The sequence below is a fragment of the Lissotriton helveticus genome, chromosome 11 (genome assembly GCF_964261635.1).
Source record: "Lissotriton helveticus chromosome 11, aLisHel1.1, whole genome shotgun sequence".
Classification (NCBI taxonomy): Eukaryota; Metazoa; Chordata; class Amphibia; order Caudata; family Salamandridae; genus Lissotriton; species Lissotriton helveticus.
Window position 1 is genome coordinate 548,122,790 of NC_136072.1, and position 26,956 is coordinate 548,149,745.

The 26,956-nt window shown below is 45.4% G+C and overlaps 1 protein-coding gene across 5 annotated transcripts in view; it reads right to left on the bottom strand.

Annotated features, from left to right (window-relative positions):
• Positions 1 to 26,956, bottom strand: part of CCAR2 (cell cycle and apoptosis regulator 2) — a 399,374-nt gene that overhangs the window by 298,530 nt on the left and 73,888 nt on the right. For 2 of the 5 annotated variants that reach the window (XM_078666278.1, XM_078666277.1), the window contains exons 4-5: positions 15,817 to 15,908; positions 14,282 to 14,396 (exon numbers count right to left, since the gene is read on the bottom strand). The exons of 2 other annotated variants lie outside the window; for them this stretch is intronic. In XM_078666278.1, the coding sequence (XP_078522404.1) occupies positions 14,282 to 14,396; positions 15,817 to 15,908 (207 nt within the window). The remainder of the gene's footprint in view (positions 1 to 14,281; positions 14,397 to 15,816; positions 15,909 to 26,956) is intronic. One more of the 5 variants, XM_078666281.1, reaches the window with a different exon arrangement.

Below are 26,956 nucleotides of genomic sequence, written 5' to 3' on the forward strand. Positions count from 1 at the left end.
GTTGAGGAAGAGGGCTTCTTCGGTGTTGGTATAGGATCGGCACCGGGAATAGGCTAGTTCGAGCCCGAGCCACCTGAAGGCTTAGTAGGCTTCTTTGCCGGGCCCAAAGGCGGGGCGTGGGAAGCTGTCTCTCGGTGTGCACCCGGGCCCGAAGGTGAGGGTGTGATGGAAGCCTTTTTTGAGCGTGTCGAGGAAGGGTCGGGGGTCGACGGTCTTACTTACGACCCGTTGAGCTGGAGTGGTGTCCTCGACGTCGGAGTCTTCGGCATCAGAAGAGCTGGTACTCTCTTCAGCGTGCTGGTGTTCTGGCACGTCGACGACCTCTTCAAAGATGTCATCGGGGATCGAAGCTGACGAGCGAGCCATAGTTCTTCGAGCTCGTCGGTCTCGAATCGTCTTCTTGGAGCGGAATGAGGCACAAGCGAAACAGTCTTTGGCCTTGTGCTCCGGTGAGAGGCAAAGGTTGCACACCTCATGTAGGTCGGTGTGGAGAAACTTCGACCTACATAGAGGACACTTTTTGAATGGCGTCCTTTCCATGTGACAGAAAGTAAGGCCTAGGTAGGCCCGAAGGCGTTCGTCGGCAACCGGAATCGAAGACTTCGAAGTGGTGAAGCATCGCGTCGATGTGTAGCGCGATCGAAACAATACGTCGAACTGGGTGAGGATTGCGCGCCGAAGGAAATTTGGTTCCAAACCGGAGCGCAGGAAATACATCCGAGCCCGATGGCGGAAAAAAACAATCTGAGGATGGAGCCGATGCCCATGCGCAATGTGGTCCAAAGGAGGAGTCACCTATCTCGTGACTTCCAAAGAACTTTTCAGGACAACAACAAACTGCAAACATCCGGGCCCAACACTTGGTGGCGATCTATCCAGAATAGTAAAGGTTGCAGAGAGGTTAGAGCAGAGCTCTTCTTGGGAACTCCTCACACACAATATGCAATAGAAACCTCAGCTATGGTGGCCTTTAGGGACAGTAGGAGAGCTGAGCACTTCCACCTCAGTGGCTGAAGTTTAAGTTGTTTCAAATGAGGGGGATGCGTTACAAAACCAACACTTAGAGTCCTACAATGTTCACTGGTATATAAAGTTACCTGGGATTTGAAGTCTGCTTATGGGGAATGATTCAAGCATATGAATACATGAATAATCCAATGCTGGCGAACAATACATTACATATTTGCTCATTTCGGTGGGTTTTGTGATTGCACAAACTCAGAAGTCAGAACACTGTCCACAATAAATGATATTGTGTGTTCTAGTGGGAGTCAATGACCGGCTAGTAGAATCAGTCAAGCGTTTAATGCTCTTCTTAGGCTAAGAGCCAGTACTAGTAGTTGGATGCTCTGTTTTGTGCCAGTTTTAGTGGCTTAAATCTTTCCAGGTGGTCTCCAAAGAGACAGTTTGTTAGTCTATTGTAAATTATCACAGGTTCTGGGATGAAAAGAGAAACATTACTTGTCTGCAGCTATGGTTCTCCTACATTGGTATCTTTTGTATTCATATAATTTTCAATTACTCTACACTGCCAAGATGGGACTCACCATAAAACCAACACAGCGTTAACAAATGCATACAATTAATATATTCGCCTACACTGCTGAGCCACCTTATTGTTTTAACTATTTAACGAGTCGGATGGTGTTGAACTCCACCCACCAGCCCGGGAAGTCATATACAAATGGTCTACTCAGAACTATGCCACTGAACAATAAAGTGAAGCATTAACTGAAGGACTCAAAACTATGAAAGACTCCAATGCAGACGAAATGTAGTGAATTTCCCTTCTTCAACACTAGGTCATCCATTCATTCACTTGCCACTGCATTATACCAGCAAGCCTTTACTTAATATGCAGGCATGCAGGAGCGACAGGTCCCATAACGAAATTTGCTTTTCAGTATTGCTCTGGTTTTCTTCCTGGTCTGGATAATGGAGCACTAAAGCTGCACAGCAGCTACCATGTGGTAACTTTCCAAACATCCACAATTTGCACAGTCTTATAAAGTGGTCACCGCAATTGGTCAGGTGGAAAGTGTCTTAAATCTTCCATCAAAGCATCTGTCCTACTTCTGTAAGAAACTGCTATGCACAAGAAAATAAACTCAGGTAAGCATTACCCACTCTGGTAAGAGTTATTATTTCTAGGATGTTAAGGGGAAAGGCAGACCAGTGTTTATCTGCATGGATGTAGATTACAAGAGATACATGGGCGCTGTAAACTGATGTGGAATATCGCTTAGAATTCTACAGCTCCCCACGACTAGAGACTTCCAACTTCTGCTGCATTTTTTGCAAGAGCAGACTACATTGGTAGAGGAGGAGTAAAAATGGTAGAGAGAGGTGTTCTGAGCAACCTATCCTTGGTTTAGAAGAGAAAAGGGTTCCAGTGGCTGGCTATTCTATAGGCATTTCAAATTGGAAGGCGTACACCTCATCAGAGCATCCTCCAAAAGAACAAATGGATAGTCAGGTTGGACCTGAAAGACACTTACCGGACTATTCTTGTGTTATAGTAGCAGCAGCACGCGGGTTGAAAGTCCAATTATTCAAGTTTGCAGTTCATAGCTTTGGACTTTCCTTGGTGCTTCACCAAAGTGCTCAGAAAAACAGCAGAGCTTCTTAGAACCAGAGGACTCAGGATGATAGTCTATCTAAAAGACATCTCACTGGTGGATCAGTCTCAAACAAACGTCTTCGGTACCATCTTTTAACAGTTTACTTCCGTTAAAGCCTGGGCTATGTATTCTACTATGAAAAGTCAAACCTGAGCCAAGGCACGACCTTTTAGGCTTTTATGATACGATCGGTCCCAATAACTTTAAAACACCCTGGAGACAAGATTGCCTTCATAAACTGGGAGCAGAGGAGTGTGCTCGTTTCAAATAGAATGTCTCCATAAAAAGTGGTCAGGTTAGTGGGACTCCATTCAGCTTTGATTCAAGAGATCTTTCTGGGCCTTGAAATGGCTGAAGGCAGCACACATGCAGAGGGGCATTCAGATCTTGTGATTGAGTCTGCTGCCAGCTGGTCCAGCTACGGCACATGCTGTGGAGGGAGGAATTTAGTCCACAAATTGCCTCAAGCTCCTTGTAGGATCCTTCACAGTGAAGAGTTTTGTAAAGATAGCAGAATATATTGCACATTGCTAAGGAAGGACAATGTCTAAGTGGTTTGTAATATCAACCACCTGGGAGGTACCATGTCAAAAATGCAGACCTAACAGGTCAAGGACTTTTGGCACATCTGCCTTCACAGGGAAATTTTTGTAGTGCAGGGATGTCTAATATTGTGGCGGATTGGAATTCCAGCTTCGTAGAGGACCCAAATGCCTTCCTCTTATTGATGTTCCAATGGGGACACTTTGGGATAGATCGGTTTGCCTAAAGTCTTACCAACCGGCTGCACAAGTATTTAAGCTGGTGACCACATCCCAGGGCACCGGTGGTTGATGCCTTTCTCCAACAAGCATTGGAAATGTAATAGGTCTCGCATTAGAAAAGTTGGAGCTATTGGTCTTGTAAATGACAAATATTTTATTTATTTGTTGGTTTTTAAAACAGCTAAATTGATAGCTTTGTCATTTACGATGCCAATAGTTATAACTTTCGCGAATGTGACACCTATAGCATTTGGAATGCAACACTGAAGAGAGAGTGCTGCCACAGCACTTAGTCATTCAAACTAAAACCTCCCTCCTCTAGATTTGCTTGGTGTGTTTGGACCATGGAGGCTGCGAGCATTGGAGGTTCGGGCACTGTGGCGGTGGTGTGTGTGTGTGTGTGTGTGTGTGTGTGTGTGTGTGAGGGTCTCTGTTTACATTTAGAGCTGAGCATAGGTATATACCGACCTCCCGGCTCACGGGGTTCACCCGTGGCCTACAAGTTGGAGACCCCCGGGTGAAATGCGCAGGGCCGGAGGCTCCCCGGATACATATTTTGGCACCTGTAAGAAGTGGTGGACGGACGAAGTGGGAGAGTGGTGGTGGGGGGGGTCAAGTGGGGAGGCTAGAGAATGGAAGATATCTCGTGACGGGCTCCTGATCAGCTGCGACTTTGTGCTGATAAAATGTGTTTTCATGTTACAGCTATAGAGATGCACCTGCTCTCGCGCGCGCTTGTCCACAAGCCTGTACTGTACTTCCCAAGACACGTCTGCTAGGATCACACCTCCTTTTTGCTATGTACAACGGAATCCAACAATTCCACAGTTGCTGCTCCACTCAGTTTGCACTGAGCCCAGCAACTTAAACCTGACTTTGGCCACATTATTTCTAATTTGCTTATTTGCTACTTTTTGCACTGTCTCCATAAACGTGTCCCTACTTCGAATGAAAAAAGACTCATCTTTTATAAAAAGTCGACAAAAACACCAACATCGCTGGATACATAAGAAAATGGAATGCTGTATTTGATTTAGAAAGTTTTTTTTACATATAGATAAACACGCAAGTTAGGGAAACAATGGCCAGCGCCCGAGGGAGCTTAGCGGGGGCCATAAGCTGCTATCAGATTCTCAGCAGAGCCTTGGCATAAAATGGCTACAGCTGGCTCCTAAGCTCTCCAGAGCCCGGGGGCTCCTGGGCCCCCGGGGGCAGACAGTCAGGTTTGTCTGGGAACGGTAAGTGCGGGAGAGAGTGAGCGACGAGTGGGCATAGTGGAAGAAGTGGGGGGATGAAACAAAGAAAGAGAGAAGGGGCGAGAGGAGGAGGAAGGATAGAAAGATGAAAGATGGAGAGAGGGGAAAAGAAATCGAGAGAAATAGAAGAGAGACGAGGGAGAAAACAGATGCTCACAGACGGAGAAACAGCACGAGAGGGGTTGTGTGGAGATATAGAGAGAGAAATAAAAAAAAAAGACAGAGAGGGGGTAGCGACAGAGAGAGAAAACATGGGAAAGGTGACAAAAGAAAGATGAAAGCAATAGATTAGGGAAAAATGCGATATGAAAGGACAGAGCGTAACAGAACGAGCTGTCAAGAGAGGGAGACGTAGAGAGCGGGAGACCGTGAGGTAAATGGAGGAGAGTGAAACAGAGCGGGAGATAGGAAAGAGGGCAGGGGGAAGACACGAGCCGCGGAAGGAAGGCTAGGTGGAAAAAATAATGGAGATAGTGCAGAGATAAAGTGAGAGGGCGATTCAGCTAGACAATTAAGGTTAAGAGAGTGGAAATGTGTGAAACACTGACAGAGGATTGGAGAAAGAAAGAAAAAAAAGTGGGGGGAGAAGGGAGCAAAAAGAGATGAAGGTGGGACACGAGTGAGGCTGAGAAACAGAAACAATTATTTAGAAATGCAGCAAGTGTAACAGAAATAAATGATTTACTAAGTAGGACATTTTGAGTGAGAGAAAAAAGTAAGAAAGTGGGACTGAGACAAAGAGAGGAATGGAGCGGGAAAGTAGAGACTGACAGCGAGGTATGAGAGTGATAGAAGAGAGTGATTGGGAGAAATGGGCGAAGCTAGGAGAGAGAAATGAAAAAGGGGAGGCTGAAAAAATAACACGGCCTGGCGGCCGTGAGAGAGAGAGGGGAGGTGCTGGCGGCTGGGGAGGAGAAATGCGAGCAAAATAACACGGCCTGGCGGCCGTGAGAGAGAGGGGAGGTGCTGGCGGCCGGGGAGGGGGAGGAGAAATGCGAGCAAGGCTTTGTGAAATGCGAGCAAAATAACACGGCCTGGCGGCCGTGAGAGAGAGGGGAGATGCTAGCGGCTGGGGAGGGGGGAACAGATGGCGAAGACTGGCGATTTGATGCTGTGCACGCGCATTTTAACTCATTGCGCTTGCACATTGAGCTAAAAGCGCACATCCACTTCATCAAATCGCCAGTCTAGTTAAAGTCTGTTTAAGCCCATATAGTCTCGCTCCGCTCAATGCGCATGCGCATTGACAGGCAAAACCTAAAAATGGATGAAGTGCTGCAATTATGCATTCCCTCCATTCACATTGAAAACAAGAACAGCAGCTCATGTTCGAAGGCAGGAGAAGGAAGTGTTGCTGGTGACTTGCCTGCGGGGGGCCCAGGAGCGGGTTCTCTTCTGATTTCCTGTCCTCCTTCAACACAATGTCAATATTCTAAAAGTCTATGTTAATAGTGCTGGGTCATGGTAGATTGGTGGACGAAAGTGAGGCTGGTATGGTCTGTGGGAGTTGTAGTTTGAAGAGGCTGATGAAGTTATAGAATACTCTAATTTGTAGGTCTCGCCTAAGCAGCTCTTGCCAGGTTTCTTCGAGATATGCTGCATCTAGGAAATGGGCTTAAGAATACACCCATCTTTTTCATTGCTTCCTGTTGCTGTCTTATAGAAATGCTAGCTTTTCATTGGTGAATGCACTTAGGAGTCCTTCCTTTTGGAATTTTCTATCCTCCCATGAGCACTGCCTCTCTTACATGCGTTCTTACTTTTCAGGTTATCTATACTAAGAGAAAACTATTTTTTAGTTGGCCTGCTGCTTTGCTGGTTAACTGTTCTGTTTACTTGTGCAGTGAAACTTCTGTTCCAACATTTGCTTGCTGTTGCTTTATCTCCCCGTGCCTCCCCTTCACACCTCCCACAACACTGCTTCGCTTGCTTCATGTCCCTTAATCTCCCACTGCCGCCTCCTCACCCCTCCCACAACACTGTTCGCAGGCCCCCAGCCCCCTCCCAAAGGCAACTGCTGTTTTGCTTGTTCTTTTAAATTAAACAGCCCCGGCCCACCCCCAAAGGCAACTGCTGTTTGCTTGTTCTTTTAAATTAAACAATCGGCTCATTATCACAAGAGGTTGAGCCTGACAGCAGACTCGAACCGGGATCCCCAGCTCTCACGCTGTGCTATATCCTTTGCTTAGTCATGCTGCAGGGTGCAGTACCATATGTGGCCTAGATGTCCCAAGAGACACCTACTGACAGCCTATGGTACTGAACCCTCACAACACAGCTAGTTTTAATGTGCAGTCGGAACTGCCATTTTCACTCAGTGCTACAGCACCATTGCAGGTTTACTACATTAAAAAAACACAACGGAGTTCTTTATTTCATTAAGGTGGGCAGGGTATATCTTTTGGAAAGGTAAAGATCACTGCCATTTATAATGCGATTTGCTCCAACTCTAACAAAGGCGAAACATATTGAATTTCCAATGTTTGTTGAAAACTGCATTTAGATGAAAAAAAGCTTTTGTATTGTGCTGGACTTTGGGAATTAAAGAGAATAATCAAAAATATCACCTCTTCATACTTTATAGAACTGAAATTTGTATTCACATTAGCTAGGACATTTTACATTCATAGCAGTCTAAATGATTGGATCTTCTTGGGTGCGCGAATGGAAAGTTGACATTTGGAAACGGTAAGATTAAAACCCAGTTCTCCATGTGGCTCCTGAAAAGGAGAAATGCCTCCTCACTTGCAATGACGCTAGAGAGCTGGTTATTTGTATGTCGGTTTAAAAGGTCTGCAGGGGTTTTTCTATTTGTTTCCCAAAGAGATGCTTGAATCCTAGTGAACATCTCAAACTTCAAACTGGAATGCCACCACAGCTGGTTGAGGACAGCTGTGTTTGGCAGCTACTTAAATCCTTTACTCATCGAGATGGTTTTGGGTGGTTAACCTTTCTCTTCTCGGAATAACTGTGGTAAATACAAATTCAAGATATTGAGCTATGTAGTTGCACTTAAGACCAGCTTAGCGGGGGCAAGGTTTCTCGGGTAAAGCCAGTTTTCACAGTTGTCGTACTAACCAAAAGGTTAGGTGGTCGGTGGTGGGAAGGACTCATCCTTCATTAGGACCACCGCTCAGAACTACAGTCAGTTCAGCCTTGTGCAAGTCTTCGTCTCAACCAAGGGTCCTGCTTTTCTCGTCACTGGGCAATACTGTTTCCCCCTGCTCCCATCATACCAGCTAGAGTGCTCCAGTGTCCTGGGCTTATTCACATACCACAGTATAGACAGTCTCTAGCAAGGTCGTACCTCACTAGGTAAAGTCTCATCTGTTTTTTTTGTTTTTTTAACATACTTTATTGGCATTTAGGTATTAGCATTACATACACAATTAGTTTCGGTCGTTGATATTCTCAGTGAACATTTCAAATCGTTATTCCTATCCGTTCAGTTGGTCTTTTGTCCATATCTCCTCTTGCAATGCGACTTTCTGCCGTACTATGCACTCCTAATTGTAACGAATCGCCATCTAGTATAACAGTCTAACAGTTCCCCCTCAACTATCCCCCCAGCCTCCCCCTCCCTCGCTGCTGTCTACTAACCGCCACTATGTCTCTCGCTGTATGTGTGGTCTGGGCCTCGCTCTTTATAGTCTAAGCTGTGGGCCGGACTCATATATGCCTCCATGTCCGTGGATGCTAGGGTGCTTTGGTCTGCTCATACCGCCCCTTCACTCCCTTCTTGGCCTTGGCTATCGGGGCTGGCCAGTCGAGCTCAGGCCTGCGGTGTGCCGGGGGAAGATTCCTGGCCTACATTCTTCAGACCGTCTACCAATACTCCCCAAGCCTGTGCCCTCTCCAGTCGTCCTATGCCTCGTTTGTAAAGTCTCATCTGTTGTGCAGTGTCTTCTTTATGTGATATATTATTTTCCTTAAGGGAACAATATTAATTCTAGTTTAGTTAAGCTGGTGGAAAGCCAGGGTCAATTATAGTGGCACCTTTCGTTTACATTTTTAAATCATCCTCCCACCATAGCAGTACATCCTGGGCCTTTGTAATTTTCTTGCCCACATATAAAATGAGGACTGGCTGGCCTCATGCTTGCATGGTATTGTAACACTTGTCACAAGTCACACCAATGGTGTAGACCTTTAGCATTTTACTGGGTGATCAGATAAGAGGTTACTGTGTTAGCAGTATAAATTAGGAAGTGTTTGTTTGGAGTAGCCCATGTAGTAAGTGCTGTGTGTCATGTGTGAGGGCCAGAACGAGTTCCAATCATGTCACAGCAATCTTGGTTCTACCACTAGTGTCAATAGGTGGAGCTCTCAGGATCAGCTTATAGAACATATCCATGATGGAGGGTAATCTTGGTTGGGAGAAGAACATTCTGGTCTTTTTTAGCGTTCGATTTTAAGATGGTTGTAAAGGATTCTCCTTCTTGCTCTTACTTCATTCCAGAGCATGGTTTCCTGTGAAGAGAAGGAGGACCCACAAATGTAGGGTTTTCTGAACCTGGGAACTGTCAAAAGTATTTTGGTCACAACCAGAAGTCTCTCTAAGGCGGTCTTTGCCGACATGTATGAAATCAAACCTATTGGTTCTGAAGGCGCTAAACTTGATCTTGTGTGTGTGCTAAGGTCCCTAAGACTTATACAGAGTTTGTTACTTCCAATTTGCTGCACTGACGGGCCTGAAGCAAGCTTCTCTGAAAAAGGACACGTGCACAGAACAAGTTTAGCTGGGGGTTTCAGAATTACACACGCAAGTCAATACCAGCCTAACCTTTATTATTAAACAGCTGGATGTCAATGTTGTAGGCAAGAGACCCTTTTTGTCATCCCCTACTTTTTGCCACTGGTACTGAGGTTTTTCGACTGATGTGCACTGGGTCCCCGCTAACCAGGCTCTCTCTCTAAAACAAGGTAAAATGGTCTCATTGTAACACAACTGGCACACGCTTTGGCACCCTTGTAAGTGGTACCCATGGCTACTACCCTTCACTCCTTTAACGCCCCTAAATTCAGTATTTAGGGACCCCCTGACACCAGGAACTCAGATTCACCATACTAAAGAAGGAAAAAGAAAAACCTTAGAATGCAAGAACTGTGGACTGGCTGTGGATTGGCGCCAAACCCTGCCTGCCTACATCGGTCTCGACAATTGCAAAGATCTGACTCGTACTGTAGCTGCGCATCCTCCAAAAGCCTCGGAGGGCTGCCAACTTCCACCAACCCGTCAACATCTCCCTTACAGTGGAGGAGCCATTTCCCTGCAACCTGTAGGCACCAACAGCAACCTCCAGTTCACCAATCTGCTGGCAACCGGGTCCAGTGATGTAGCAGGCTGCCTAGGAGGAGGTCACTGTACCGGACCCCCTTGCAGCAGCCAAGGCTTGGTTAGTGTCTAGCACTGCTAAATTCGACATACCAACAAGGGAAGTCGGCACCAGAGAGGCATCAAGAGTGGCCTTGCTGTCCCGTTTTGTCCCCATCTCTAGGTCGACCCCAAAAATGAGAGCCTCCAACGCAAGCGACGCACCGGACAAAAAAACTCTGCACCTGAGCCCCACAGCCGAAGTTTGAGCCTATCGACGGTGCACCCTTGCCCCAGAGACCCTCAAGAACCAAGCCCCCTTTTGGGTTCTGTCCTCAAGTCCTCACTAGCTGCATTCTTCTGTTACAGTTTTCTCCATAGACTTCAGCGGGAGCATTCAAGGCTTCCCTTGCAACCATCACCTCTGCATCCAGAAACACCAAGGAGGTTAACCAAAACAGCTGGTGGTTCTAAGGACCTTGGCCCCTACTTACCTAAAGTTCTGAAGAACTACCCTGTAACTCGATTGCAAGTACCCCAATGCAGTGCAGGTTTCTCCTATAGGATAACATTACAGTGTCCAAGGCTCATGGCTCAAATCGGACAGATTATTTTCTTTGTTTTCTGAAAATCACCAACACGGAGAGTACTTACCTGATCTCATAGCTCTTGGGGTCTAAATTAATATAAAATTCTATGTTATTTTTCTAAATTGGTGTTGGATTTACTTACGGAGTGTGGGTCTCATTTATTACTCTGTGTGTATGACAAATGCCTAACACCCCTGCTCTGATAAGCCTAAAGCCGCTTGACCACACTACCGCAAGTAAAGCACCTTAGGATTGTTAAAATAAGCCCATGCACACTAATAAGGGATTCCTGGACTCTCTGCACAGGGTGCCTCATTTTGGTACACTATATCGAAAGACAGCTTTTCAGAACTGCTCAGAATAAAAAAAGCTACTGCATAACTACTTTCTGATGTGAGAATCTGCTCAAAGATTTGCTGATTAATTTGTTCCAACCTCATCCAAAGATTGGGCGCCTAATAGAAGGAAATCAAAACTGTACTCTAAGGATCCACTCATCACAAGATGAAAAGCAAGAATTAAATACAAGTTCTCATTAAAAATGTTACTCAAGTATGCAGCTTCATACAATTAAGAATTCATCCATGAGGTTCAAAAGTTTCAGAAGAGATTACCATAGCAATCTACAATCTAGCACACTTGACCGCAGGACTGCCTTTGTTTCCATTCCCAGCGTTTCAGAATTCTTCTCCTTTTGTCCTATACCTTTGACAGAATGCACTTTTAAGTTTCCATTGGCACACATTGTTTGAACTAAAATTTACGGGTGTGGCTCAAAGACTAATCTAGCACTCGCTCAGTCTTGGAGAGCAGGCCTCCAATAAGTAACTAAAATTACATAAGTAGAACCCAACTCTGCAAGAGGTACCTGGCCATAGTTCATGTCGACCACAGACCCTTGAATAATCAACAGATATTGCTAATGGGTTCCCGGTCCAGACATGCTTGTCCTTTACTGAAAACTAGTAGAAGTGGGCATAAACAAATGATTTTTGTGTTAATGTACCACAGTGTGAACTAAATTGTCTACAGATGGTTTGGTACGTTCACTCAACAGTGTGAGGTTTATCACACTATCAGTCAGCGTGCATCAAATTGGATCTGGAAGGTACAAGTAAAGTTAAAATTGCACCAAAATGACTGGCCTCTGTGCCAAGCTTTTCAGAAGAGATGCTTATTTTGGGCAGATGGTAAAGAGGATTCCAAGAACAAATGATGATACAGCAGATGCATGTAGGATAGGGTGTACACCACAAAAAAGTGAGAGAAAAATATCTGGAGAGGAGACTTGGGACTATTAGCAACAACAAGAATAGTTTTATTATGGACTTTTGTTTGAAAGACCCAAGACTTTATTGTGCTATTTCCACTACCAATCATTCACAAAGTCTAGCTTATGCATTTTCACACTGTACTCCCAACCTAGAACCTATTTTCAACAGGCGAACTAGCACAAAAGATGTAAGTGTACATGGCACATCAAAAATTAACTTCCCTTTTTCCACAACTGTCAGACTATAGCCCTATTCGGAATTGAAATATTTTGCAGAACGATCTGGTATTCTGTAGCTCCAACGGATTCTAGTTTTGCATATTCAGCTCAAAACAGAGCTTACAGTCTCTGTTGTAGGACTATAAAGACGCCAGATAGAGTGAGGTTGCCTTTTTCTGCCTCACGCAGGACCACTGATCACCCATGCCATTTAAAAATCAGAGGGTAATATTGAAGCACACGTTTCTTCACATCTTACTTGAGCCATAAGTTACAGATTGCCACCACATTGTCAGGTTTCTACATGGTGGCTATACAGTGAATTGTACTCTCTCAATAACAAAGGCAGTGCTTGGGGCCTAAGACAAGCCACTACAATGAAGATAGTGATTGGTGGACATTTACTTGACAACAGCTAAAAATTCATGGTGCTAAGATGGCAACACAAGCATCACTGGAGGCGCCCCGAATAAAATGACTGAAGGAAAACCTATGTTGTCAGATCATTTTCTAAACTTCAGGAGTGAAGATGTCTTTTGCAGGGCAAGAGGGGTGAGTTCCAAATCTACATAGGAGTCATACAGAAAGCAGTCTCCCATGTGAACTGTGTAAGTTAGAGACACTTACTGAGGCAGTCTGATATGACATGGCGACTGAGTCACATCTCTCACCATCAGCATCAATTAAATAAGACCGATGTCTGTTATAGTAGACAGCCTTTTTTATTTTTTTTATTTACCTGCCACCCTTGCTCCTCCCAGAGAAATTGCTTGTTGCCACCAAGGGTGCTGGTAAAGTGCTTTCTGACAACAGAACTGCCTTCCATTCAGGAGTATTTGGGTAGTACCACAGATCAGAGCTCATGCTAGTGAACTGAGAGACTTCTTGGTAATATGCCCTCTGCTATCCTACGCTAGGACTATTAGGTCCTAACCAACTGTGCCCACTGACCTGTTTGTCTGCCTGAAATACTAACTCAAAGCTGCAGTACTGGTTTAATAGTTGCACACTTCTAAACATACCTGCCCATGAATTAGAGACAGAAAACACCAGGAAGAGAAGCTACAGACCAAGTGAGGGAAAATGGACCTTTACTAGTAATGAGAGGTGGTCTCTTACTGGATCATGCGAAGGGTATACTTTTGGACAAAATGCGTTTTACTTCCAGATAACCAGGAAACGTTGCTCATTTTAATAATCCTTTTTTCCTAAAACCACACTTGAAGAATCCTGGTAGGTTATCTCTTAGAGAATATACCAGTCAATGTAATGCCAGAGCTGTCTCTTGCTGTATTTAAACAGGTTTTTGCCCATAGTGTGCTATAACAATTTGTGTTTATCAGCATTCTCAGTAACTTTTAGGCTTGGCAAAGCAGAGCGCAACCTCTATGGTTTGTGAAATGTTCAGGTCAGCCTATGCTGCTTCTTTACATTTGCATTTTTAAAATGTTTGCTAGCTGCCTTACACTGCATTCTTTGCTTACGTTTGGAGTTTTGGGGCCAGGCTTGTAGCAGGGCAATGAAACTGTCTTAGGTTATAGTTTATTTGTTTCTTTGCGAGATTATCAGAGCCTTACCATCTGGTTTTTATACTAATCAGTGTGGATTCCTGCAACTCTGTTTTTATTAACTTGCTGCAGTTCTGAGTATTGCTAGAAAAGCATAAGCAACTGCTAATTATGTCACTTCGTAGTGTACTTCTCTCAGTTAGCTTCACTGTGTGACCCATGTTATTGGTAGTGTGTCTTTTTAGGGTTTGGTTTCCGTTGCACTAGTACTGAACTTCACTAAGGTTCCAGATGCAGCGCTATATAAATGTGGGGCTAGTGTCTTACCATTTGCAGAACTGTCTTCTTTTCTCCCCAATTATCCGGGTACAGGCACAAGCCATCAGTACCAGTAAACAATCACAAAAGGATGTTCTTTAATCCCCTGTAATATCAATGTTCTATGCTTTAATACCTGTCAATGTCACACAGAGCCATCGGTTGCCCCTACAAAGCTTACCTCTTGTTCTGAATTCATGTTTCTCAGCAATGTTGAATATAATTGTTTTGTTTCTTTCTACCTTTTTTCCTGCCTACACACTTTTTTTTATGACTGGTAACTTCTCATGCCAACAGGGTGTCATACCATTCCTCAAATAAGGGCTTGAAGAGTGGGATGGTGGTTGAAGAAAGCCTCAGACTGAAGCTAAAGGGTGATTTTGCAAGTCCCTCCTCCCCTAGAGGCCCACTAAGGTACCTGACTGGATAACGCCTGGATCTTCACCGCATTCCATGGGACGGACTGGTTGGGGTTGTACACGGCCTTCACCAGCACCTTCTCACCCACCTTTGGCATGGGGCCTTTGACAACACTAAGAAAAACCAAGAAGGGAGAGTGAGCATCCTAAGACTGGCACCTTGGCAAGGTTAAACAGTCTCATGACTATGCTGCAATGTCGGTAAGTTTGTTGGTCCAGAGTGTTCACAAATATCTGAAGACTGGGACCATAAAGATGAAATCATGGAGATTTACAAGGCTGAAGTATGGAACCTCGAAATGACTCATCAAGATTCACAGGGGGAGGACAGAACCTTACAGAGCAACTCTGTTCATATGGCTGAATAATGCAACCTCAGACTCATGAAAGCTCCTTAAGGTGAAGAATAGGGATTCATAAACTAATTTCCCCAACTTTATTAGGATGCCGGATGGACTTCAGAAATACTCACTGAGGTTTAGATTGGGGCTGACATGACTTCACACAACGACTCACTGATGTTCAAATAGTAAATTAAAAGAATCCACATTATCCCACTAATGCTCAATGGGTGATGGAAGGGACCTCACTAACTGACTCAAGGAGACTGTAAAGGTTATGGATAGGATCTCAAAGACCGACCCACTAAGGTTAATGCAAGTGACGGAAGGGACACAGAGGATCACAAAGGTGAGGAATGGAGCTTTACGGGCTGATCCAATAAGGTTCATAAGGGAAATGGATTGACCGTTACAGAATGTTTCACGGACACTCAGGAGTCTGGGAGGCCTTGCTAGGCATTTAAGAGCTGAAGGTACCCCAATATCTAAGTGCTAACCACCTAACATGCTAGTGACAAGCGGAGAAAATCATACTCTGACTGGTGTATTCAGAAACGTTGTCTGACTGAGCAGCTCCAACTAATTCATTCCCTTTCACAAACTTACTGGCTCTTTCTCTCCATTATAATCTCTCACTTTTGAGCCAGTCAGCGATTCATCACCCCTCACCAACAATTATCCTTTCTCTTATCCTTGAAGAATTACTTTTGCATACAGGCAAAATGTCCCTTGCTCACCCTAAAACACTGGTTCTCTCTCAATGTATTTCCTTTTCTCTTGGCTGTTCCCTGGTACTCCTGTAACCAAACAGTTTACCTCCAATCTCGAGCACAGGTTTCTCTGCTCCCCCTTTTACCATAACTGGTTGCCGTTTTGACACCTACACTTCTTTCTGATTCTCTTCTATACGGATAGACTCCTCCTCACACGCCTCACCTCCTAGCTTTTTCTAAATGGTTCACAGGAATAGCAATGATTTTTTCACCTGCTCCTCCACTCAACTACCTACCTTCCTTCCTTCTCTGCCCATTTACAAGGCCTCACAGACCTTGGATTTATCACTTCCTCTCACTGACCTACTCACGCTGACTACGAAATCAAACTCTTCCTCGCCGACTGATTTTAATGTGAATGTAGTGGGTGCTTACTGATTATTTTCTTACTGATCTCTCCTTCCAAATGATCTTCCTTACCTAAGCTGGAAAAAGACCTCTTCATCCACAATTCCAAAGTAATCATGCAGACTTGTGACGATCCCGGTGGAGACTCTTTGCTTCTCTTCCATCTAGTGGAGGAAGGAGATATTGGGTGAGGGAGGGCGAGCGGACAGTGCCGTAATTCCTACCTTTTTTTTTTAATACAGTGGGTGGCCTATAATCCAAGCAGAACATCCCTATGCTTCTAAATTGGTCAAACCAGAGAGGTGTGGATCCCAACACCTCTGTTTGGTGAAGTAAACGTTCTATTGACTGAGCAAAGATCTTAATCACTTATGATGGGGAAGAGCAGAGCAGCAGGACTGGTTTGTTACAAACAAATGCTGTATAACCTTCCACACACTTGGTTCTAACCTCATTTTTGTGTCACTCCCATCTTGGGCACCCCCAGTCTGCCCCAAAAACAATCTGTTTCTCATTATTAACTGAGTAAAGGCTATCCAACGAAAATCAACTGACTTGCAATTTCAGAATAAAGTCATACAAGAAACATGGTATGAACCAGCACGACAAGCTTGTGACCCTTTAATCATGAAACCCATTGATAAAACTATAAGCAAAACACTACGGAAGCAACAGTCTGACAAGTGCACTAGAACATCTACAGCAACACAGCTGGCATATTTCTGTCCTGAAAGACTATCGGTATCCTTCGAGCAATTCATGAACCCTATAGAATGCTACATAACTTGAGAAGCACAAACAGCACCCTCCTACTGTAAATTATATCCTCAGTTCAATCACATGAACTCTATAGGGTAATGCATATCCTGAGCAGCAAAAACAGCACAATTTTCTGTATGCAGTTTCAGTCCCACAGGGTGTAGCATGAACTTGACCATTAGATAGGAAACCTGAGCAGCACACTACTTGGGGATCCACAAGACCCACAGCGCAATATTGCCTCTAAAGGTGATACATACCCAGAGGTATGGCCAGCACACCAGTCCGCTTCAATATCTCACTCCAAAAATCTTAAATCCTACGCTATTTTAGCTCAAATTCAATGCACAACAGACCTGTCCTGCCAACAACTATAGTAGGTAGAATGAACATACCAGCGCAAAAAAAATACCGCAAATGCACGTGAACTAGAATCAAATGATCAAATGGCAGCCATCATTTGGCACCAATACCAAGTCGCAATCTGGCAATTGTCTTCATTGCGCTGATGTAATACCACACGACTGTGACTGAGTATATTTTACACTAGGTTTCAATACCAACACACATTTTTTTGCGTCCCACGAAAAACCATCTAAATCCTTAAATAGTACACAAGCATTTTGCATTTCAGAGATTAAGGCTACAGTAGCAGCAGATTTTTGTAGAAACATTCCAATTAGGAAAGTTAATTCAGCAGCTCTTGGTCTGGGCTACCCATGCTCTCAGAAGGCCTGAACTACTAGCGACTCATCACTGCTTCTGTTGCCTTTTCAAGAGTTGTCCCACATGTGCGTCTTCACCACACAGGCTTCACTGTCCACTGCATGCACTGGTGACAATACAAAGATCTCCCTTTTGTAGGACAGAAGGTGCAAGAAACCTTGTCACTGAGGAGAAGTGCAAATACTAGTTAAATGAAACCAAACTCCTGCCAGCTGAGAGCCAGCATGTAAATCTTTTCAACAGGGCAAAGACGGTTTGCGTTTAAGGAAGTCAATGTATTCTATGACAAGAAATACCTTTTTTCTGGTAGAACAACAAATAATTAACAAGCACTGGCAAAGAGAACATGCCTGGAAGAGGCAGTCAAACTTGTGACTTTGTCATTGCTTTATTCGTTTTGACCTGACTTTTGGCAAACTTTTATTGTTGGAGGGAGCAGCTGGGCTCTCAACAACTTAAGAAAATAAAATTGGCTAAAAGCAAAAATAGTTATTTGGTTACAAAAAAAAAAAAAAAATTGCACACAGCCATAGTCTATGGCGGGGTTTATTTTGTATGCAAATATGCAATTTGTAAAAGAGTGGAATGCAGTAACTCACAGTTCTACATATGACCAGCAACCTCAATTTGATCGGGATTCACAGGCCCCTTATAATTTGCCATATACGTTAGACCTTTCACACCTATTCTCCAAGAGAAACAAATTAAATTAAACACAGCTACTACCTTTACCTACTGCTGAGAATGAAGAGCTCCTCAAAGCAGCCGAACTGTTGCACCACTGAGTTAAAATGAAGTTGATCACAGACAGCAACTAATCATACAAGGTTGTTTTCACCTATATAGATAGACTAGTCAATTTGTTGCAGAACCTAGATCTAATTGCAATACAATTTCTGTGAGTGGATCGTTATTGAAATTTTTCCGTAGAAAACGATAGTGAAAAGTCTACCACTATCATGACGCGTTAATCCAATATGGAGGATTTTTCAAAATGGCTGACCATTATTTGAGATATAGGGTATAACTTTATATGCCCATATGTGGTATCATTTTATATGTTGTTAGGGATGGGAAAGTCAAAAATAACATCAAAAATTGTTTCTGATGACCATAATATCAAATAATCGCAGAATATGTCAGATAGACAAAGTTTGTATAATTTTTTCGTTGACTTGTATGACAGTGTGAAGGAACGTAAATATTACAATTAACTTTTGAAATAAAAAGTTTGCTATTGTTTTTGTTTTGTTACATTGTTATTGTTTGTTTTTTTGTTAATCAAAAATGTTTCATTTATGTGTTACAGGTTCTTGCAAGTTGCTGTGAGATACATTGAAAATGGACGTAGAAAAGTGTTTCATTTGTGATGTGGTGTTTCAAAAAGATGACTATGTATCTGTGCTCACTGAAAGAGGAGTGACTGGAATTCAAAAAACATGCAAGGAGAGAAAAATATCTAAGTTTCACTTTTGTGTTGGGCAGAAAGTTCACAAAAAATGTAGAGCGCGTTTTGTTAACTTGAAAACTCAGTTCCAGGAGAAAGAATCAGATCCCACAACTTCGCGTGAAACCCCGTTTGATTTTAGAAAAAATAGTTTTTTCTGTGATACAGAGTTAAGTTTATACTTCAGGGAGAGGAAAAAAATGTGTGGTTTAATGCACGAACAGTTGAATTCAAATCATCAGTTTTACAAAAATGCAAAGAACGCAATGATGAATGGCCAGACAAAGTTAAGAGACGTATCCAAAATGTGTCTGATTTACATGCTGTAGATGCGTGCTACCACAAACAGTGTTACGTCAATTTTTATACTGGAAAATGAATTCCCGGCCAGTTCACTGATAACCCTCCAATATCTTCAGGTCGACCAGAGGACTCAGTTCGCCAGGAAACTTTTCTTCAAGTAGTTAAAAACATGGAGGAAAATGATGAAGAACAAACTACTGTTAAAGAACTTGTTAATAAAATGTGAGAATTACTGCCAGAAGATAGCGAACCATACAGTTCGAAGTATATGAAACAAAAACTCAAAGAGCATTTTGAAGATAAAATCTTCATAGGAACAGTTGCAGGGACTGCTGATGTTACTTTTAAAAGTACAGCTGCTCATGTATTGCAAGAGTACCACAGTCATAGCTATGAAGATGTTGAAGAGGATCGAAACAATCTCCTTATGGCAGCTGCTGAAATAATAAGAAATTATATTAAAGACATCCCTGTAGAACCAGAAATATATCCACCCATTGAAAACATGAGTAGTGTTGACTACAATGTGAGCTATATTACTGATTCATTAAGGCTATTATCAGTTTTTGTTACTGATAAAACCAACAGAGAGAGAAAAGTAGCTTCTATAGGACAGTCAATTATGCAAGCTGTGCGCCCACGAGTCTTAGTTGCACCATTGCATTTACAATGGTCTGGATGTTGTCCAAAGAAGTGATAGGTTTTGGGGTGGCCTTTCCACTGATTTGGTAATGAAACAAGTTCTAATGAAGAATATAAAAGGATTCGGCGGAATGACCCATGGAAAAGGTATGACAGAACAGCAGCAGCTTGTCTGGGTTATGTCACGCCCTATTTGCGACCATTTGAATGAATGCATGCAGGACTTTGCTTCAGTGAAGCATGCAGCAAGTGAGCAACATGTTACTATGACCAGTTCAAGAATTGAACGCAATAAAGGAGATCCACAGAAAGTACTGGTATATGTAGAACAGCTCAATGTTTTTGAGCGAGACAGTAACGAATAGTTTTCTTACCTGTCGGTGTAGTTTTGCAGCTTGAAGATCTTTCTGGATTCACTATGCTGTGCATTATTCCGCGGTCTTGTGGTTGGGTCCGGATTCGTAGTCTTTTCTTTGTTTTTTTTTTTTTTTTTCTCTTTGCCCAGGTGGGCGTCGGCGTCACACCCCCTTTGGGTGTATTTCCGGTGACGTCGGCATGCTTCCTGCGGAAGCTCCCACTCTTGGGCGCCATCTTCGGGTTCTTTTTTTCCGTGTTTCTTTCGTTTCCGAAGTAATGGCAATGTTCTTCTTAGTTTGTATTTACCGCTTTGTATTTTCAAAGTCTATTCTTTAGTTAACCACCTCTTCTCTCTCCAGCCTCATCTTTCTGGCGGAGGTGGGTGGGTTCGCTAGTGAATCCAGAAAGATCTTCAAGCTGCAAAACTACACCGACAGGTAAGAAAACTATTCGTTTTGCAGCGTGAATCTTTCTGGATTCACTATGCTGTGCATAGATTTTGTAGCGGTTTCTCATCTCTGTGGCGGCTGGGTGGAAGATGAGCGTTGGGTGTTGAATATGTGCTGTAGCACCTTCTGTCCCACTTGAGCTTCCTTGTTCATTTGTATGTCCACACAGTAGTGCTTCGTGAACGTGTGCACCGAAGCCCATGTTGCCGCCAGGCATATGTCCTCTATGGGTGTGTTAGCCAGGAAGGCTATTGTAGCGCCCTTCTTCCTGGTGGAGTGGGCACGTGTCCCCTCAGCCAGTTCCTGTCCTGCCCGTTTGTGGCAGAGTTGGATTGTTTGTGCGATCCATCGTGCAATGGTCCTTTTGGTTACTGCTTTGCCCATGAAGCTGTTTGCGAAGGACACAAAAAACTGTTTCGTTTTCCTGTGCCCCTTTGTCCTTTCAATGTAGTGCATGACTGCCCTTCTGGCGTCCAGGGTGTGCAGAGCTCTCTCTGCGCTGGTTGTGGGTTTTTGGAAAAAACTCGGTATCTGTATAGACTGGTTCATGTGAAAATTGGATACCACCTTCGGCATGAAGTGTGGGTCAGTCCTCATCACAACTCTATCGTTGTGTATTTGTATGTATGGTTCTTGTAGCGTCAGCGCTTGAAGCTCGCTTACTCTGCGTAAGGACGTTATCGCAACCAGGAAGGCTGTTTTCATAGTTAGCATCTTTAGGGAGGCCTTGTGAAGTGGTTCAAAGGGCTCTTTCATGAGTTCCGTTAGGACTGTGTTCAAGTTCCATGCAGGTGGCGGCACCCGCTTGGGTGGTGCGATCCTTTTCGCTCCTTCTAGGAATCTCTTCACCACCTGTGATGTGAAGAAGCTCCTGCACGTTTCTCCCCTTGTGTAGGCTACTATCGCTGCCAAGTGAACTCTTAACGAGGATGAGCTAAGGTTCTTCTCCAGTAAGTGCGTCAGGTACCTTAGCACTGTGGAGTCCCTCTTCATCTTATTGTGGAGTCTTTCCTGTCTGCACCATATTGTGAATCTTTTCCATTTCGCAACGTAGCACTTTCGAGTGCTGGGCCTTCGTGCCTCCCGAAGTACCCTCAGGGTGCTTTCTGGTAGTCTCAAATGTGCGAACTCTATGTCCTCAGGAGCCACGCTACTAGGCTCATGCTCTCTGGCTCTGGATGCAGTACCTCTCCGTTCTGCATGGACAGTAGATCTTTCCTCCTGCTGAATCTGTGGGGTGCACACTGTGTCATCTCCATGATCTGCGAGTACCAGGTCTGCCTCGCCCACTGCGGTGCGACCAGTATCAGTGTCATGTTGCTCGCTCTGCACTTGCTCAGTACTCTGTGCATCAGTGGTATCGGGGGAAAGGCGTAGGCAAATGTCCTTGACCAATCTATCCATAGGGCATTCCCCAGTGTCCCCTCCTCGGGCTGCCTGGATGCGAAGTTTTGGCATTTTGCATTCTGGCGTGTGGCAAACAGGTCCACCGATGGTGTCCCCCACCTGTCGAACAGGTATCTTGTCTCCTGAGCATTGAGCTCCCACTCGTGGGATGCCGATGTCTGCCTGCTGAGCCAATCGGCTTGTATGTTGTCCTTCCCTGGTAGGTGTATGGCTAGCAGGTCTATCTTGAGAGGGATGGCCCATCTCCATATCTCCTGCGCCAGCGTTGAAAGCGGTGCGGACTGTGTGCCCCCCTGCTTGTTGATGTAGAACATCGCAGTGGTGTTGTCTGTTTGTATCAATACCCTGTGCTTGTACAGTCTTGTTTGAAAGGCCTTCAGTGCAAGGAAGATTGTCTTCAATTCTAAGTAATTGATGTGCTTTGTGGCATCCGTCGGTGTCCACAGTCCCCTCACCTTGAGCTCCTCCATGTGAGCGCCCCATCCCTTCAGGGATGCGTCTGTGGTGATGGTCACTGTTGGCGTTGGGGGCGTTAGAGGCTTTCCCCTTGCTATGTTCTCCATGGTCCACCATGTCATCTCCTTCTGCACTGCGTGCGTTACAACCACTAGATCCTCCCAACTGCCTGTAGCTTGTGACCATTGCTCCTGTAGCCATTCTTGAATGGGTCTCATGTGGAGTCGTACATTCGGTACCAGGTGGATGCATGATGCCATCATCCCCATGATCTTGCTCGCCGTCCTCACTGTCCGAGCTTGTCCCTTCCGGTAGAGGCGAGTTTCCTTCACCAGCGCCCTCGCCCTCTTCTCGCTGGGGAACACCTTGCCCTGTAAGGTGTTGATCTGTGCTCCCAGGAAGATCTTCACTTGTTCCGGCTCCATTGATGATTTCTTCCAATGGATGGAGAACCCCAGGTTTATGAGCGTGCTGGTCACTGTATGTGCGTGCAGCTTGCATTTCTGGTATGAGTTTGCTTTCACCAGCCAGTCGTCCAGGTAAGGGTATACATGTATTCCCTGCCTTCTTAGGTGCGCTGCGACTGCTGCGAGGCACTTTGTGAAAACTCTTGGTGCCGATTTTAGACCGAAGGCCAGTGTCGTGAACTGGTAGTGGCTTTCTCCGACGGTGAACCTGAGCATGTGCTTGTGCTTCCTGTTCATTGGGATGTGCAGGTATGCGTCTTTGAGGTCTATAGTGACCATGAAGTCCCCGGTCTGCAACTGTGGGAGCACCTCTTGCAGGGAGGTCATTTTGAATTTTTGCGTTCTTATGAATTTGTTCACGAACCGTAAATCGAGAATGGGCCTCATTGTCTCGTCTACTTTTGGTACCAGGAAGTATGTTGAGTATACTCCTGTGTTTCTTTCCTTGAAGGGTACCCTTTCTATGGCCTGCTTCTGCAGGAGTTCTTTTGCTTCTTCCTGAAGGCACTGCAGCTGCTTGCTTGCTAGCGGCTTTCTTCTTGGTTTTCTGTTTGTTGGCCTCGCCTCCAACTCTATGCAGTATCCGAATTGGATAATGTTGAGGATCCATTTGTCTGATGTGATTCCTCTCCACTCCTGGAGGTGGAATCTTAATCTTCCTCCCACTGGTGTCCTGTGGTCGTAGGTGTCTAGTTTGTCTTGACCCATCTGTACGTGCTGCCCCCTGGGATCTTTTTTGTGGGTGGGCACACGGATTTTTTTGAAGTCACTTGGAGGTGGGCTGCTGGCCCCCTCTTCTATTTTGTCCCCGTCCATTTCTCCCTCGAAAGGACTGGCCTCTTTGTTGGTACTGCCAGGGCTGTTTCTGATGGCCCTGCTGACCCTGCGAGTCTGCCTGGTGCGTTTGCTGGAAAGCCTGGTGTGATGTACCTGGCTGGTTTCCGCCTCTCCCGCCGGGCCTCCGTGACGGGGTGCCCCTCTTGTTCCCTCTGAACTGCAATGCTCCCATGGATCTTGCTGTTTCGTTATCCTTCTTAAGTTGGCTGAGTTGCTCATCAACTGTTTGTCCGAAAAGCGTACTGCCGTTGAATGGTGTGTTCAGGATGCTGTGTTGCACCTCCGGTTTGAAACCGGATATCCTGAGCCAGGCGTGTCTCCTTTCCGTGACGCCCATCATCATGAGCCTGCTGGCGGTGTCTGCCCCATCCAGGGCCGTCTTAAGGCAAGAATTTGCAGCATTCTTCCCCTCTTCAATTAGCTTTTCGGCTTTCTGCTTGGCATCCTGGGGCAAGTCCTTCACCAACTGCCCCAGTCCCTCCATGATTTGGTACATGTGTCTGTTTACCAGGGCGTTGGAATTAGCCATGCGCCAGTGGGTCGCGGCATTCCGTTCGATCCTTCTGCCCACCAGATCCATCCTTTTGCTCTCTTTATCCGGTGGCGGGCCCGAGGTAGTGGGTACGTTAGCCCTCCTCCTTGCTGTGGCCGTGATAATGGAGTCTGCGGAGACCGTGCCCTGAATGTAGGCCGGGTCCTTTGCGGCATGCTTGTACTTCTTCTCAGTTCTGGGAGTTACTGCCTTGCATGTTGCGGGCTCCCTGAAAGCTTCCTTCCCCTGAGCCAAGACGCTCTCGAGCATCGGGAGGAACTGGCTCCTCGTTTGTGTTGGGAGCAATGTTTCCAGAAGGAAGTCTGCTTTCTGCTTCTCTTCGTCGAGCTTGAGCTTGAAAGCTGCTGCGGCAGATTGTATCACCGCGTTGTAGGCCCCGATGTCGTCCGGCGGCGAGGGCCTCGAGGGGTAGGTGTCGACCACCTCCTCCGGGCTGTCGGTGTCGACATCGATGTAATCTACCTCCTGAAGGTCATAGGGCGCCGACTCTGTGTCTGTCCTGCCCTCATCTTCCTCCCCATAGCTGTAGCTCTCGTGGGGATTCTCGTACTCCTCCTGGTCGTCGAACACCTCGACGTCCTGGTCTTGCTCGGTGACTTCGGCGACCTCTTCTTCTTCCTCCTCGACCGCCTCCAGCACTGGTGGCTTGGTCTTGTGAGGGATCGTGAAGGCCTTCATCCTTGCGTCGAAATCTTTTTTCCGCTGCATGAAGTTCTCCATTTCTGCCTCGAGGCGCCTTCTTTTCTTTTCCATCTCGGCCGCGTGTTCCGCGTCGGATGGTTCCGCCGCTCTCTTCGACGGATGGCTCGTCGCCGTGCCTCTCGGAGTCGAAGTTTTCGACGTCGAACCGGATATCGGGTCTCTGGTCGTCGTCGACAGTTTCGGGTCTTTCTCCCTCGTCGATCGATCCTTTTCGGGGACGATTTTCGACGTCTTCTGCTGATCAGCAGCTCTCGGCGCCGGGGACTCCTTCTCTGAGGATCCGCTGGGCCTGGGAGTAGTCGCGGACGCCGCCTTTTTTGGCGTCGGCGCTTTCGGGGTCTTGCCCTCGATTTTTCGAGACTCAGAGTCTCTCGGGTTCTTGGGGGCCGAAGAGTCTCCTACCTTGTCAGAAGTCTTCGTGTAATCGGTCTCTACGACCGTGTAGCTGTCGTCTTCGGCGGCAGCGTTGTCTTCTTCCTCGGAGGACATCCCCAGCTCGTAGAGCGACGGGGTCGGGGCCTTCCCCTGCAGGGCGGCGTGTGCTACCCTCTGCCTCTCTCTCACACGAAGGGTCTTCGGGGTGAAGGCGGAACAGGCGTTGCAGTCTCCGCTTTCGTGGTCCACCGGTAGGCAAAGGTTGCATACCGGGTGCTGGTCCTTCTGCGCGTACTTGTGGTGGCAGTTACGGCAGAACTTGAACGGCGTGTTGTCCATCCTCGAGCGTCCAGGGCCTCTCTGGTCGCGTGTTCGTCGACGGTCGTCGAAGATCTGGATGGAAAACGCCTTATCTTTGCTTGTCTTTCGTCGGTGAAGTCCCCTGGAGTCTTCAGATGACTTCTCCTCGTCTTTTCTGTATTTTCTTTCTTCTTTCTCCAAAAATGTCTGGAGCCCAAACGGGAACGATCCAGACCCGACCGCGGAAAAAAAGAATCTGAAGATGGCGCCCAAGAGTGGGAGCTTCCGCAGGAAGCATGCCGACGTCACCGGAAATACACCCAAAGGGGGTGTGACGCCGACGCCCACCTGGGCAAAGAGAAAAAAAAAAAAAAAAACAAAGAAAAGACTACGAATCCGGACCCAACCACAAGACCGCGGAATAATGCACAGCATAGTGAATCCAGAAAGATTCACGCTGCAAAACCTGAGTAACATTGTCACGGGAGTATGGCAGTGATGTTAATCCTGAACTTGCAGAAGAAATTGGAAACAGAATTCTTAATGAGATGACGGACAAAAGAGTGAGTTCTCTTTCAGAAAAAGCAACCAGGTGACGGTAATGAAATCAGTTCAATCTGTTAAATTGAAAGAAGAAACTTTTGTTATGGATCCTGAACTATTGTTTCGGCGCTTGTTGCTTTGTGCTCAGACTAGTGCCGTGGATTTGCAGGAGGTGTTTCATTATGAGCTTTACTCATACCCAGCTAGTTTATTCAATAAGCATGGACTTATGAGGGAATCTGGGAAGTCGCATCTTTCCAATTATATTAAAGAGTAAGTACCAGCCGTTGCCAACATGCCCGAAAATATGCAGTTCGTCATTGATGGTGGGTGGTTACTACATCGCCTTCCTTGGAGTCCAAATCCGACAATCCAGGAGCTGCTTTGTGCCTATGAGAGATATGTGCTAACAAAGTTTGGCCATGCAATAATAGTATTCGACGGATATGGAGATATGTTTTCTACAAAATCAGAAGCCCATCTAAAAAGAAACCGAGGTATTGTAGGACCTAAAGAAAATTTCATAACTTCTACCTCCATCACCATCCAGAAACAATTATTTCTGAGTAATAATGAAAATAAACAAGCCTTCATTGCTCAATTATCGCAAAAGTTACAAGAAGCTGGGTGTAAAACAAAGCAAGCTTATAGTGATGTAGACTTCATGGTCGTTTTGGAGGCTATTGAGTCGGCCAAAACTCATCCTACAGCCATTGTTGGCGTGGACACCGATCTTCTCATACTACTCCATCATTTTCAAGAAAACCAATTTGTTATTTTCCTTTGCACGGAACCTAAGAAATCTTCCAAAAACATAACTGTGTATGATATTAGGAAATTAGCAAAAGCTTTAGGTAATGACGTCTGCTCTCACATTCTATTTGCTCAC